Source organism: Glycine soja, chromosome 4 (genome assembly GCF_004193775.1).
Source record: "Glycine soja cultivar W05 chromosome 4, ASM419377v2, whole genome shotgun sequence".
NCBI lineage: Eukaryota > Viridiplantae > Streptophyta > Magnoliopsida > Fabales > Fabaceae > Glycine > Glycine soja.
In genome coordinates this window covers 568211-582281 of record NC_041005.1, presented here as the reverse complement: position 1 = coordinate 582281, position 14071 = coordinate 568211, and the positions used below count along the sequence as shown (strand labels likewise).

The window sequence follows — 14071 nt, the reverse complement described above, 5'->3', positions numbered from 1 at the left end:
TTTATAAAAAAATATAAATACTAGTATCTTGTATCCCGTTTGCCTAGTCCTCTTTGTCATGTTCCAGTTCCACTTGGAAAATGAAAAAGTAAAAAATAAATATTGTATAAACAACAGCAACATCAAATTCAGGATGATCGAGTGGTCTAAGGCGCTAGACTAAAGTTCTGGTCCTCGTTAGAGTTAGTGGGTTCGAAATCCACTTCTGGCAACTTTTTAAAGAAAATTTTACAATATTACTTTCTACATTTTTTTTAATTCTCTTTTCCCAACAGAGCAAGACCTGCTGAGTCTGAGAGCGACTGAATGACGCGAGATATTTTGTTGAGTTTCATTAAACCCTACTATTTGTCTTCAACAAAGAAACACGAACGGAACAACATGGACGAGGAGGAGCCGCGTGACGAAGGACAACAAGGAGGTTCTGTCGAGCAAAGCCCAGAGCAACTGGTGGCCCGTGCCATAGCCCCCGTCAAGAAGGATTTCCTCCGTCCTCCTCCCGTTCGCTCTTCCTCTCCAAACGACGGCGTTTCCATTCCCAATGATAACAACAAGACCTCTGTTCTCGCCAAGGAGAAGAAGTCCAAGCGCCAACTCAAACGCGAACGTCGTCTGGTACCCTCATTTACTTGCCTATGTCTTTCCACATTTCAATTGCACTTAACTTTGTTTGCTTTCAATTCGAACATTCTCAGGAACAAAAGTCAGCACGAAACCTGTGTCCCGAAATTGCCAAAACAGGGGATGTTAGTTCATGTCCTTATAAAGACAAGTGTCGTTTCAGCCATGATTTGGAAGCCTTCAAGGCACAGGTGCGTACATTCAATTGCTTTTATTTCTTGCGCTTTGCTTGTTTATGAACTGATTCTGATTGTGTGAACCCTAAGTGCAGAAACCTGCTGATCTAGAGGGGCAATGTCCTTTCTTTAAATCTGGAGGCGCTTGCCCATATGGTTTAGGGTGTAGATTTTCGAGTACGCATGAAGATGGTGTGCCTTCTGCCAATCTGAATGGTCTTAAGAATAATTCCGAGGTGAATGGGTTGAGCAAACATGTTCAAAAGCTTTTGTGGAAAAATAAGATGAGCTTCTCCAAGGCAGATGCCCAACTCAAAAGTCTAGGCCTCGTGGTATGTTATTTATTCTTTCCTTTTTGTTGCTTTTCATCTATGCTCGCTTTTATGCTTTGTTTCTCCATTAACTTAGAAAATGCCATCCAAGAATACTTTACCTGTTGTTGGGGAATATGTTTGTTATAGTCTAAATGAGGCTATAAGTGTGTCTTTCTTGCCATTTTTGTTACATTGTTGGTTATGAAGCAAATTACACGAATAAGAAGGATTTTCGAGGCACTTGAACTTTTGTCTTACATATACAGAGATTAAACTGGGTGGAGTTAAATGTCCAATGCCCGTATAAGTTTTCATTAACATGATGCTCCTATTTTTGTCCCCTAGTTCTTCTTCAGTGCGAACTCTGATAGTGGCCACAGTAAAATATGAGGTGCAAAATGCCTTTCTTAGTGTTCCTCTTCTATCATAGTCTAAACCAACCCTAAATCTGGCTTTGATGTACTTGTAACTTCCTTTTAGTTTTTAGTTTTCAGTTTTACTTTTTTTTTTTTTTTTTCATTTCGTTTTGATTAATCTCTCTCTCTCTCTCTCTCTCTCTCATTTTTAAAAAAATGTTGTAGGGAACCTCTAAGTCAAAAAGGAATGACTTGGAAAATAAAGATGAAGGTGACACTGGTTCAAATAAGTGTGATCATTCTGATTACAGTGGATCTTGTGTTGTTACCTCCGACTCATGTTGTAAGTTGGAATGCCCTGAAGAAGTTATGAAAGATGATGACAATGACATAGATGGAAAATCTGAATCTGATGTACTTTGCCCCCAGAAGAGAAGAAAAATTGCAGAAAATTGTGGTCCTATGGATGCAGAAAATGAAGGTCATCGCTTCATCTTCGACTCTAGTATGCTGATAAAAAAAAATCTTCGACTCTAGTAGTTCTAGTTTATGATTGATATCCTATGATGACTTATATAATGTTTCTTTGACTTTATGCTCAGTATGTGTAACTTGGCTTCATACCGCTGAAACAGGTGTTAGTGTTACTGAGCAAATTGTTGAAAGAAGTTGCACAAAATCTGAACCCGAAGCTGGAACCGATGCTCTAACCCCAGAAACTGATCTAAGCCTGAAGCTGCACTCACGTGAAAAGAAGCTGATTGATTTTAGGGAGAAGTTGTATCTCGCACCCTTGACCACTGTTGGCAATCTCCCTTTCCGAAGAGTTTGCAAAGTATTAGGAGCTGATGTAACTTGTGGTGAAATGGCAATGTGCACAAATCTTTTGCAGGTACCTATATGGATTTTTTGCTGGTTGGTTTGAATTTGATTGCTTTCTTTCATCCTCAGTACAATATATATCTTCTGTCTGGAGTTTGTTTCCTGCTGTACTGGCAACTGTATAAGTTTTAGCAGTGTTTGATCTAACTTTGGTATAATGTGTTATGGATTTCCGGCAGTTCATATGTAGTTTTGTATCTGTCTTTTCTTCAGAAAAATTAATTTATCAAGTTGTTTATATCCCTGTTGATTTACAGTGTTGCATTGAAGGGATGCTTTTGAATGTAGACTCCTTAATTTTGGAAGCAATAAAATTCCAGATGCTTGCCTAAAATCCAGTTGTGGACTGATGATATAAAATCAAGAATATGGAACTTGATAATATTTTCCTCTGATCCTCCCTGTTTTATTCTGCACAACTCTGACATCATGCCTTTTCCAACTATCTGTTTTTTTTTTTCTTTTATGGCTAAGCTGTATTTACATTCTATTTGTTGTTATTTTACTTTTGCTATAGGGTCAAGCCTCTGAATGGGCATTGCTAAGACGTCATTCATCTGAAGATTTATTTGGTGTACAAATCTGTGGGGCATATCCTGATACTGTGGCACGAACAGTTGAACTAATAGAGCAAGAGTGTACAATAGATTTTATTGATATAAATATGGGTTGTCCTATTGACATTGTTGTGAATAAGGGTGCTGGATCAGCTCTTCTAACAAAACCAATGCGGATGAAAAGTATTGTAGAAGTTGCTTCAGGCACAGCGGAAAAACCAATAACTATCAAGGTATTTGCTGTGCTAAACACTACAGAGTTGGACACAATGATTTATGTCACTCCCATTAACATCTTAATAGCTTACTCTCTGTCTTCCTCTGTTTTTTGGTAAAAGAAAAAAGTGTCTTTTCATACCTTTTAAACTCCTTAATAAGCTCTCTCAAGATGTGTACATAACACTTATCTATTGAACTAGGTACGGACTGCTTATTTTGAAGGGAAGAATCGCATTGATTCTCTGATAGCAGACATTGGCTCTTGGGGTGCCAGTGCTGTGACAATACATGGTAGGTCACGTCAACAACGCTATAGCAAGCTTGCTGACTGGGACTACGTATACCAGTGTGCCAGGAAAGCCCCTACTACATTGCCCGTAGTGGGGAATGGAGATGTTTTTTCATTTGTAGACTGGAACAACCACAGAACTGAATGCCCTGAACTTGCTACGGACATGGTTGCTCGTGGTGCACTGATTAAAGTTAGTATCACCCTGGTTCAACTGACCATTCTCATTTATTTTAGTTTGTCATTGAGTATTATGTCTCATGTTAGTTGTCTTCATTAGATGCATTATGGCTGCCTGACCTTGACAATTATTTATTTTGAATTATGTCAACTATGACTGTGTTGTGCAGCCTTGGATATTTACTGAGATCAAGGAACAGAGACATTGGGACATCAGTTCTGGCGAGCGTCTAAATATTCTCAAAGATTTTGTGAATTTTGGTCTTGAACACTGGGGTTCTGACACAAAAGGTATGTTTTACTGATGGAGTAGCTGTATTATATGCGTATTTGGAATCTTTCTGGTGCTTGTGTTTTTTCCTTGCAAAGGATGCAATGTTTTGATTGAGGAAGGGGCCTTTTGGACTATAAGAACATATAGTTTTGGGGAGTGTCATTTAAGATTGACAAGTCTGCTTGCATACATGTATATATAGTGCTAGTGCATAATCAAGTTTTGATAGCAAGTATTATTTATGCTAATTTTATTCCCCAGTTTAAGTGTGGCTATTCTCTCTCTCTCTCTCTCTTATAATTCGAACTTTTTATTTATATATTGTGCTACAGGGGTTGAGACAACAAGGCGGTTCTTGTTGGAATGGCTTAGCTACACTTTCAGGTATATACCTGTTGGTCTTTTGGATGTGGTTCCACAACGATTAAACTGGCGTCCACCATCTTACTATGGGCGTGATGAGCTTGAGACACTAATGGCCTCAGACTCTGCTGCCGATTGGGTATGCAATTCCCTTTTATTTCAAGTTATTAATATTGAGGCTCTCTTTGTTGTTTTCTTTGGAGAAAATGACTTCATGGGGGGTATTTTCTGACATGTGCTGCCTCAAACAGCAGAAAATGTTTTATTAAATACAGGATGTAGACAGTAGAGAAATGTGTCTTGTGAAAGATGAAGATTAAGACTAAGAATACTTCCTAATTCTTTATTTACAGTCTTACACTTTATGGATTTATTTTAATTATAATCTTTTAAGTTATCTTCAAATGCAAATAGGGATAATAATTAATTAATGTTTGGCTTATATAAAAGGTTTTTATATAAGTTGAGGATGAGAATGTTGCGTTGGATGAGTGACATACTAGACAAGGATAAGATTAAGAATGCATAGGTTGGAGATAAGATGGGGTAACACCTACTGACACTGTAGATAGAAATGGTAGAATCTCGCCTTAGGTTGTTTTGGCATATATGGAGAAGACCTAGAGAAGTCCTAGTACGAAAAAAAAAGATCAGATGCAGGGTGGCTCTATCGCTAGAGCTCACAAAAACTGACAAGTCATACCAAGAAGGATTTAGAGGTCAATAGTTTATATACATAATTCAGAACATTGAGGTTTGATCTGTCTAAACCGACCCCTCCTGGTACAAAAAAAAAAGGTTTGGCTGTGCAGTATAAAAAAGTTTAACTAAGGAAAGCAGTAGTGTGAATAGACAATGAAAAATACCACTAAGCTTTTGCCAAATATAATATCTCATTTTCTGGAATTGGCAGTGGCTATAAATTTAATGCAGCATGTTGTCCTTTTAGCATATTTTTTATTAAAACATCTTTTCATAGCACAATAACAGAATATCCCAGTCCCTTGTGCTCTGCTAAAGATTTTTTCTTCTTCTTAATTTACATTTTCCTTTTCATACACAGATACGAATATCAGAGATGCTACTTGGCAAGGTTCCAGATGGCTTTACATTTGCTCCTAAGCATAAATCAAATGCTTACGATAGAGCTGAAAATGGTTGATTCTGGAGTTAATTTTCGATACCGATTCTGATGAGAACCGTTTTCTTCTCAACTGCTGACTAATGAAGAGACAAGCTGAAGAGACATTTGTCAGCATTCTTATCTATTTGTTCCATTGTGAGAATTGTTCATCATTGACCTTGGACTTTTCAGTCCTCCACTAGGAAACTAAACATTTAATAAAACATCGACATTTGAAATGTAAACATTAAAGGTTTTTAGAGTCATGCCAACTTGCATGCTCGGGTCAATTAAATTTTCTGCTTGCAATAGTAATTTTGCCACACTATTAATTAATAATTTTAAAAGTATGACACGAATGAATTAAGGTATTGATATGCAGACAAACCTTACTAACAGCTAGAAAAAGCAAAATCGAAAGTAGTTTTTTTGTAGTTTTTCTTTTCTCTATTGATGAGGGCATTTCGCAACAGGGTTTTTTTTTAATTTGGGATAACTTCACGCTCTGTAACACGTGATGATTTCCATCTTTTGGGTACAGATGATTCTATTTTATACTTAAAGGCCAATTTGGCATTAACGCAACAACACTTTCAAATTTGGGATCAACATCACGTTCTGTAACACGTGATTTTTTCTATGTTTTGGATAGGGATGATTTTATTTATTTTTTACTTAAAGACATTCCATTATTTTGGTGCTTATCAACACGCCAACAGTTTTTTAATTTGGGATCACCATCACGTTTTGTAATACGTGATTTTTTCCCTCTGTTTGGATAGAAATGATTAGTTTTACTACTTAAAAGACATTATTTTGTTATGTTGACGTTGTTGTATTGATATGCCGTGTACAGAAATGTTGTAAAATGTGACATTCCGTCCATTATAATATATATTAACTGGCCTAGTAATTAATTTTAATAAGGCGAAGCCATTTGCAACAAAATCAATCGATTTGTCACTAGAAATTAATTTTAATATTATGCCTTGAGTCTTGACCTTTTAATTATTCAAACACGTAGATTATTATTAACAAAAAAAACACAGATTATTAAATTATTAGAAGATAATTATAATTATAACAACAATTCAAAAGCTATAACTGGTTTTAAGACAGTATATGAAACATAATAAAAACATATTACATTGACGATATATCAAATTTAAATTGTAATCTTTAAAGGAAAGAAATGTATTTGACCTTTGCCATCTTGTTAAAAATACTTAACTCAGACATCCATATTTAGGTAATTATCTCATTTTCCCTTTTATTTAGGACTTTGTTTATGTTTTTTTGATGCAAATTGTTAAGTTGTAGTTGATTCTCTTTAACTTGTTATTTGCTAGATTTCACATGCTTATTCATGGACCATTTTGTAAGATTTTGAATTGCATTTCTCGATGAAGGTTTAATGAAAACTTGAAGTGAAATTTTCAACTCAAATGTGCTTAAATTGGGATTGGAGGACTCAAATTGAAGTTCTTTTTTGGAGAAGATAAAAAAGAAAGTTGCAGAGGAAAAATAACTTCCACAAAACAACTTTTGGTTTAAGCTGAATTTGAACAGAGATGTATAACTACAGTATCTGCTTAAATTTGAACTTTTTGGCTTAGCAGGCACTCACTTAAGTACATATCTTTTTAGGTCTATATAAATAGATTTTTTCGTTCATTTTAGGGCATATTTTCTCATTTTGTAAAAACATCTCCTTTACTAAGGTTCTTCTCTAACTCTTTCTTTCATTGTTCTTTCATTTTTCTTGCTTTTGGATGCTATTCATGGAGATGGGTACCTAAACCCTCTGTTGTTGGGGTTAGATTCTATCTAAACCTTATGCCCTCATGTACTTCTTTTGAAATAGTATTATATATTGATCTTGTTCTTCAATGTTAGCTTTTTACTTCTATGTTTCATGCTTGTTATGGATTAACTACTCATAGCTTGATTCTTGATGAGATTGCTATTGGAAAATACTTTATTTATTTTGAACTGTACTAAAATGTCCATTAAACCTTAGAGCTAGGAATAAGATGAGAGATAATGATTATTTTTTAGTTATTGAGCTTATAGCAAGTTCACTTGTTAAATGTGCAAGAGATTGACACTTAATGGAGAAACTTAGGTCTTTTTACCTAAGAAATTAGGGATTAGAATACTATTTTTGAAGTGGGACCAATATTAACATTGAATTACAAGTTGAATATCATATTTTAGTGTAAAGAAAGTTTGGTTCGGTGATATCTAAACTCAACAATCTTTGTCATTTGAAATTCATATCATTTTATCCTGCATTTATAAAAAATTCCAAAAATATCGTAACTTGTAGTTTTGTTTTATCTTTTCTTTATTGTTGAATGTTATGTTCAAATTATCGTTATTTATTTGTCAATTTAGATAGTAAAAATTTGTGATATTTACTAAGTATTGTGCAAGTCTTTGTGAGACCATAACTCTTATTTATATAATACTATTTAACGACTTTGGCATGTTTGCCAACGACTCAAGAAACACTTAAAAGTAATGAAGAATAATGTCCATTTTGTGGCCCTTCACATCCATATATAGCAGCAACACTTGCTTAACATTTCATGGATAAAACTTATACACTATTTAGAGCACCGATTGAGATAATTAGTGATATGAATCCTACTTTTTTGAGTAATTTTGATCACCTGTTTTTCACAAACTTACAACAAGCTATGAATTTTGTTAATAAAAATGTCAAAATACATTAAATTAACATGAAAACTCAGTAAAAAAAAAAAACCAAATCCGAGTTTATCACATGGCAACACCAATGCATCACAATCCTATAACATCAAAACTTGAGATTCATGTGTTTGAATAATATAAATTCTATTCAAATTAGCAAAGATTCAAATCCTACCAGTAATCTATATCCAATTATGAGTAGTAGAAAACATAATGAAGACCATATAGAAGTTTATTTACCTTAAATATCAATTAGCAGATAATTCTCACTTAACTTGCTATCACACTTCTTCGTTATTTCTCCATTTATCTTTTAGGTCAACACGAGGAAGTAAATTGATGAGGATCAAAAGCATGAGAGTCAAAAAGAAAATATTCACATGATAGGCTTCCAATTTCATAGTGGTTTTTATAGGCAAATAAAAGTTTTATTAAAAATTGTAAGGTAAAAAGAAATGGTCCTATGAGTTCAAACGAGGCACAAAGAAAGGTGCATATAGCCTTTCCCACACAAAAAAAAAAAACAAATACCAATAGCAATGAAAAATAAACTAATAAAACTACATAGAGAAAGACAATCTAAACAAGGACACATCAGAACATAATAAAACTATTGGGAACCAAAGGCATAAAGTAACATTTTGCATAACCAAGTTCCCTATTTGCCATCCAGACTTCCGCTTTTACTCTATAGACGCAGTCCATCTCTTCATTTGTCTCCTCCTCCTCTTCCTCTTAATAACTATGTATTCATATTGATACCTCTTCAATGGAGAATGTGTTCCCCTATTTGTGTCACATAAGTGAAATCTTTTTGTTGCTCCCTCCATGATATCATATACACCTGCTGCCTACAAAATAGATTGTCAACCAATAAGGTTAAAAAGAAATAGTATTCTTGAATTGATGAGGTTAAAAAGAAATAGTTTGCAAGGACCATGACCGTGATTAGAAAGGAAAAGATTATGACTCAACGAGTAAACTCCATACTAACACGAAGCAACAATCTGAGGACACGCAATCCTCATGTGAATTTCCTTAGCACCCATTTCCTTTATGAGACTCACAATCTTGGACGTCATGTTTTTTTTAGGGTTAAAACATCTTTAAGATAGGAAATGTATTCATATTTATTTATTTCAGATGACAACCTTAGCAAATCTCCTCAGTTTTTTCGCTTCTTCTGCTTGGTCTGTGTTTCCTACCGGTGATGTGGTGTATTTGTTTGCCGACTCGATGAATGATTTTAAGATACTCACCGATGACTTACTTCATTTTATGGGATCAGTGGAGACAGTCTAGGTTCTCCCAACGTTCACAATATATGGAAAGTTGTAAATGCCCTCTGTATCTCTATTTATGTCGTTTTGCTATTCCAAAACAACAACTCCATGGCGAAAAATTTGGCTGAGACCTAGGATCTCGTTGAGACGTGAGAGATAATTAGATCTAAAAAGATTATCACCTGAGGCTATCTTTTTGCCGAAAGGATTTTAGAACGTCTGATCGGAGCACTTTATTTCCTTTATCTATTCCACCTCGGAGTTCATACATGGGGCGATTTAAAAATCGTGTACTACGCCATGAATCACAAAGTGAGAGGAATAAGCCAGGTTTTTTGTACCATTTTAAAGTGGGTTTTTATGCTACTTACATGCACTTTTAACATATTTTCATTAGCAAAACCCAGAGTTTGGTGTGAATGGTGCCCTTATGAGGTTTAATGTGGAAAAAAGTTGAAAATCATATATTTTTGAAGCTATTTAGGTACTGGTGAGAAGACAATGATGGTGATAGATTTTATACAAGCACAGTAGATTTTGTATGGTCGTGGTGTATACATGTTATAATTAGTTCTAAGTTGATGAGATTAAAAAGGAAAGGAATTCAAAAGGCAGGATGGTGGTCAATTTAACACGATCCATCAGTTTCTTTTTTAAACATTTTAGTTCTTAAACAAAATTTTGAATAGTAAAAATTCCTAAGCTAATTATTTTTTAGTTTCTGAATAAAAGCTTGAATTTCATTTTTTAATTATTTAATGGAGTTTTAGTTTAGTAACTAAAAATTTGAATTTTTAAAAAGTTTAGATGTGTTGACCAATCAAACTATTATTATGAACTAAAAATGATTTAAAAAAGAAATTAACTAAAAACTTAGTTGCATCGACCTTTAGAATCCAGAATTCCGAAATAGAATGCGAACTATTTTATTGTATAATTAGTTGTATGGATAGTTTGACATTTATTTACCCAATATTTTGATTGGCCAGTTATCTAAGTACAAAAGCATTCTTAGACACTACCAATCTTAAACCCATCTTGATTTGTAACCCAACCCCCCACATCAATAGATTCGAAATTCCCATTGAAGTCGTCGTCCCAATTGAAGTGAGCAACACCAAGCCTCTTCATTTGAAGTTCCTCAGGCTCAACAGGGTACTTCCCAGAGAAGCAAGCATAGCAGTAGTTAAGAGCATCATCCCCTAACAATGTCTTCAACTTATCCAAGGGAAGAAAAGCCAGCGAATCCGACCCAATAAACTTCCTTATCTCCTCCACACTCATCCGGTTGGATATCAACTCCTCTGAACTGGGTGTGTCAACTCCATAATAACACGAAGCAACAATAGGAGGACATGCAATCCTCATGTGAACTTCCTTGGCACCGGCCTCCTTCAAGAGCCTCACAATCTTGGACGACGTGGTGCCTCTCACGATGGAATCATCCACAACCACAACCCTCTTCCCTTCAAGCACAGCATGAACCGGAGACAGTTTAAGCTTCACTCCAAAATCCCTAATTTTCTGCGAAGGCTCGATGAAAGTCCTCCCTACATAGTGGGACCTAATCAACCCCTGCTGAAAGGGTACCCCAGCTTTTGCAGCATAACCAAGCGCAGCCACAACGCCAGAATCAGGAACCGCGATCACAACGTCACACTCAACGGGACTCTCAGAGGCTAGTATTTCTCCGAATTTTTTTCTAGACTCGTACACGGACCTCCCGAAAACAACAGAGTTAGGAAGCGCGAAGTATATGTGCTCGAAGATGCATTGTTTTGGCTCAGGATGAGACACGAGGCAGAGGGATTGGATTCCAGTGTGGTCCACCACGATAACTTCACCCGGGTACACCTCTCTCTCGTACGTGGCTTCGATTAAATCAAGCGCGCATGTCTCGGAGGCCAAAACTACAGCGCCGTTGGTTCTCCTACCCATCACCAAGGGTCGGAACCCGAAGGGGTCTCTGACGGCGACGAGCTTGTCCTCCGTGACGAATACGAGGGAGTAGGCGCCTTGGAGATGCTCGCAGGCGTCCACGATTCTGAGGAGGAATGGCCTGTGTTTTGAAGTGGCGATGAGGTGGAGGACAACCTCGGTGTCGGAGGTGGTGTTGAAGATGGAGCCGTTGTTGTGTTCGAGTCTGGCTCGGAGGGAGCGGTAGTTGACGAAGTTGCCGTTGTGAGCGACGGCGACGGAGCCGAAGCGGTAGTCGGCCAGGAAGGGTTGGACGTTTTTGAGCATGGATTGGCCGGCGGTGGAGTAGCGGACGTGGCCAATGGCCGAGGTGCCGGGGAGGCGGGAGAGCTTGGACTCGTCGAAGACGTCGGAGACGAGGCCGACGCCGGTGACGGATTGGAGGTGGTTGTCGTGGACGGCTACGATGCCGGCACCTTCTTGGCCGCGGTGCTGGAGGGCGTGGAGGGCCAGGGAGCAGAGACGGGAGGCTTCCGGGTCGCCGTAGATGCCCACCACGCCGCACTCTTCACGGGGCTTTTGGTCTTCGTCGTCGAAGAAGACACAAGTGTTTTGGTTTTTTGGGTTGCATGCGAGAGGCAGAGGGGAAGAGAGTTTGTGAGAGAGAGAGTTTTGGTTTGGAAGGGATTTGTTGTGGAGAAAAGAAGCGTTGTTGTTTGTTGGTGTGTTGCGGAAAGGGAAAGAGGACGAGGGTTTGGAGAGGGAAGAGGAGGAGAGAGTGGAGAGATTAGACGCAGCAGCCATGACAAGAAGAAGAAGAAGAAGAAGAGAGGAAGAAGAAGAGAGGAAGCAAGTAATGTAACAGACCAATACTTTCTTCCGGGTTTTGTTAGTTGCTCGGTGGGACCAAGAAGGAACTCTTTTTCAACCTTTCTGCCTCGCCGAAGATTCCCCACCTTTTATATATATAGATTGTGTTTTGATAAATTAAAAAGATTAGTAACATTTTTTTTTATAGGAATTAAGAAACACCTAGATGAGTTAGTGTGATTATTTCATTAAATATTTAGACTTAATTAAATTTTATATATATAAAAAATAATTTATTTTTATATTAATATTTAACATTCATTTATTTTCAACTAAATACCTCAAAAATTTAATTTTTCAATTTATTAACTGCTTATTATCTTTTCATTAAGTAATAATGTGACAGAAAAATGTTATGTTATCACGACTTATCACTCACACTTTAATATTACATTATCATCTTCTTCAATGATAGGTTAATGATTAGGAGGGGACCGACAACAAGTAATGACTTGAAACATAAAATTTTTTAGATAATTATTTAACAAAAAAAGGATTTTTTTAGGTAGTAATATGAAAATAATCTATTTTTTATATATGAAAAACATATTTAAGTCAATTTGAAAAACATTTGTTTAGTTAGCAAATGATAAAGAAAAGTTTTATAAAAAAATAAATAATTTAATTTCAGATAAAATAATAAATAATAAATTTTATTATTTTATTGAAAATAAAAATAAAAATAGTATTCGTAAATTTAAGTTATGTTTAAAAATAAATCTTGTAAGTCGATAAAAAAATAATTTCTCAAATACTTTTTGATCAAATAAATTTGTAAACTTATCAAAATTAAAAATTAATTAAAATAACATGATAAATATATATGTAATTTACTCTTATATAAAATTAAGAAACTTTATCTTATTTATTTTTTAAAGATAATTCTTCATTCAAAATAAGAAATACATTAAATTAATAAGATGTTTTTTTATCGGTAGGAATAAAAAAATATTATTTGAAATTTACAATAATTCATTTGTTAATTTATCATGTTTAACTAATGGAACTAGATTAATAAGATAATATTACATGTGAAATTAAAAAGTTAATATATGGACAAATCTAAAAGAAAATTCAATAAAATCAAATGGTGAGATATATATTTTAGGTCCAAAGAATTGTGAAAGAAGAGTGATGAAAGACATAACATGTTATATGCGTACATTAATCATAAATTGCAAAACATCAATGTACATATGATTTAAATATGTTTCTCATATCTGAAAAATATGTCATTTTCATATTAGTATCTAAAATTCCATTTTTTGTCAAATAACAACAAAATTTTTTGTTACAATTTACTACATGTTGTTAATCTCATTCTGCCAAGTGATAATATGAGAGATAAAGTATCACGTCTTCAAACCTAATCATTGACACATCATTGTCATGTCATTGGAGGTGATGACGTGACAATGAAATGTGAGTGAAAAAACACGATAACGTAACACTTCATTTGTTATATTATCCTTTGATGGAAGGAGATTTTACTTAACTTTTATAAAAAATTATTTGATTTAACTTCTTTAAATATAGAAGTTGATTTAAAATAAAATATATATTTTTTCTTAATGTCATTCTCATTTTTTTATGTCATTTTGGCTCTTTATTTTATTTTATTTTATTTTTTACTTTTTCTTTGTGTTTCTTCCTTACATAGCCACGCATGTCTAAATGTATGAACTCTATGTTTATTATAACTCCTTAATTTTCATATTAAGCATCTTGTCTTTTTGGTTTGTTTTGGATAATACAAGTCTACAACACGTCAGAATGCGAGTAATAAAATTCGGTGGATTTTCAATTTTAATTTGTCCTTTTGGTTTGTTTTGGATATATACAGGTATACAACACGTCAGAATCAAAGTAACAAAATTCGGTGGATTTTTAATTTTATTTTTCTTATTGTCATTTTAAAACATTACATAATTA

General features: G+C 35.0%; 2 protein-coding genes across 2 annotated transcripts; one reads left to right on the top strand and one right to left on the bottom strand.

Annotated features, from left to right (window-relative positions):
* The first annotated feature begins 250 nt into the window (after positions 1 to 250).
* Positions 251 to 5665, top strand: LOC114408425 (tRNA-dihydrouridine(47) synthase [NAD(P)(+)]-like). Its single transcript, XM_028371468.1, has 10 exons — positions 251 to 615; positions 696 to 812; positions 893 to 1129; positions 1693 to 1948; positions 2103 to 2359; positions 2867 to 3139; positions 3326 to 3607; positions 3765 to 3885; positions 4201 to 4370; positions 5295 to 5665. The coding sequence occupies exons 1-10, from the start codon at positions 307 to 309 to the stop codon at positions 5391 to 5393; spliced, it is 2121 nt and encodes a 706-aa protein (XP_028227269.1). The 5' UTR covers positions 251 to 306; the 3' UTR covers positions 5394 to 5665.
* A 4589-nt stretch (positions 5666 to 10254) lies between these two features.
* On the bottom strand, positions 10255 to 12240 carry LOC114408424 (amidophosphoribosyltransferase, chloroplastic). Its single transcript, XM_028371467.1, has one exon. It carries the CDS (start codon positions 12071 to 12073, stop codon positions 10364 to 10366), a length of 1710 nt encoding a protein of 569 aa, XP_028227268.1. The 5' UTR covers positions 12074 to 12240; the 3' UTR covers positions 10255 to 10363.
* Between the last annotated feature and the right edge of the window lie 1831 nt (positions 12241 to 14071).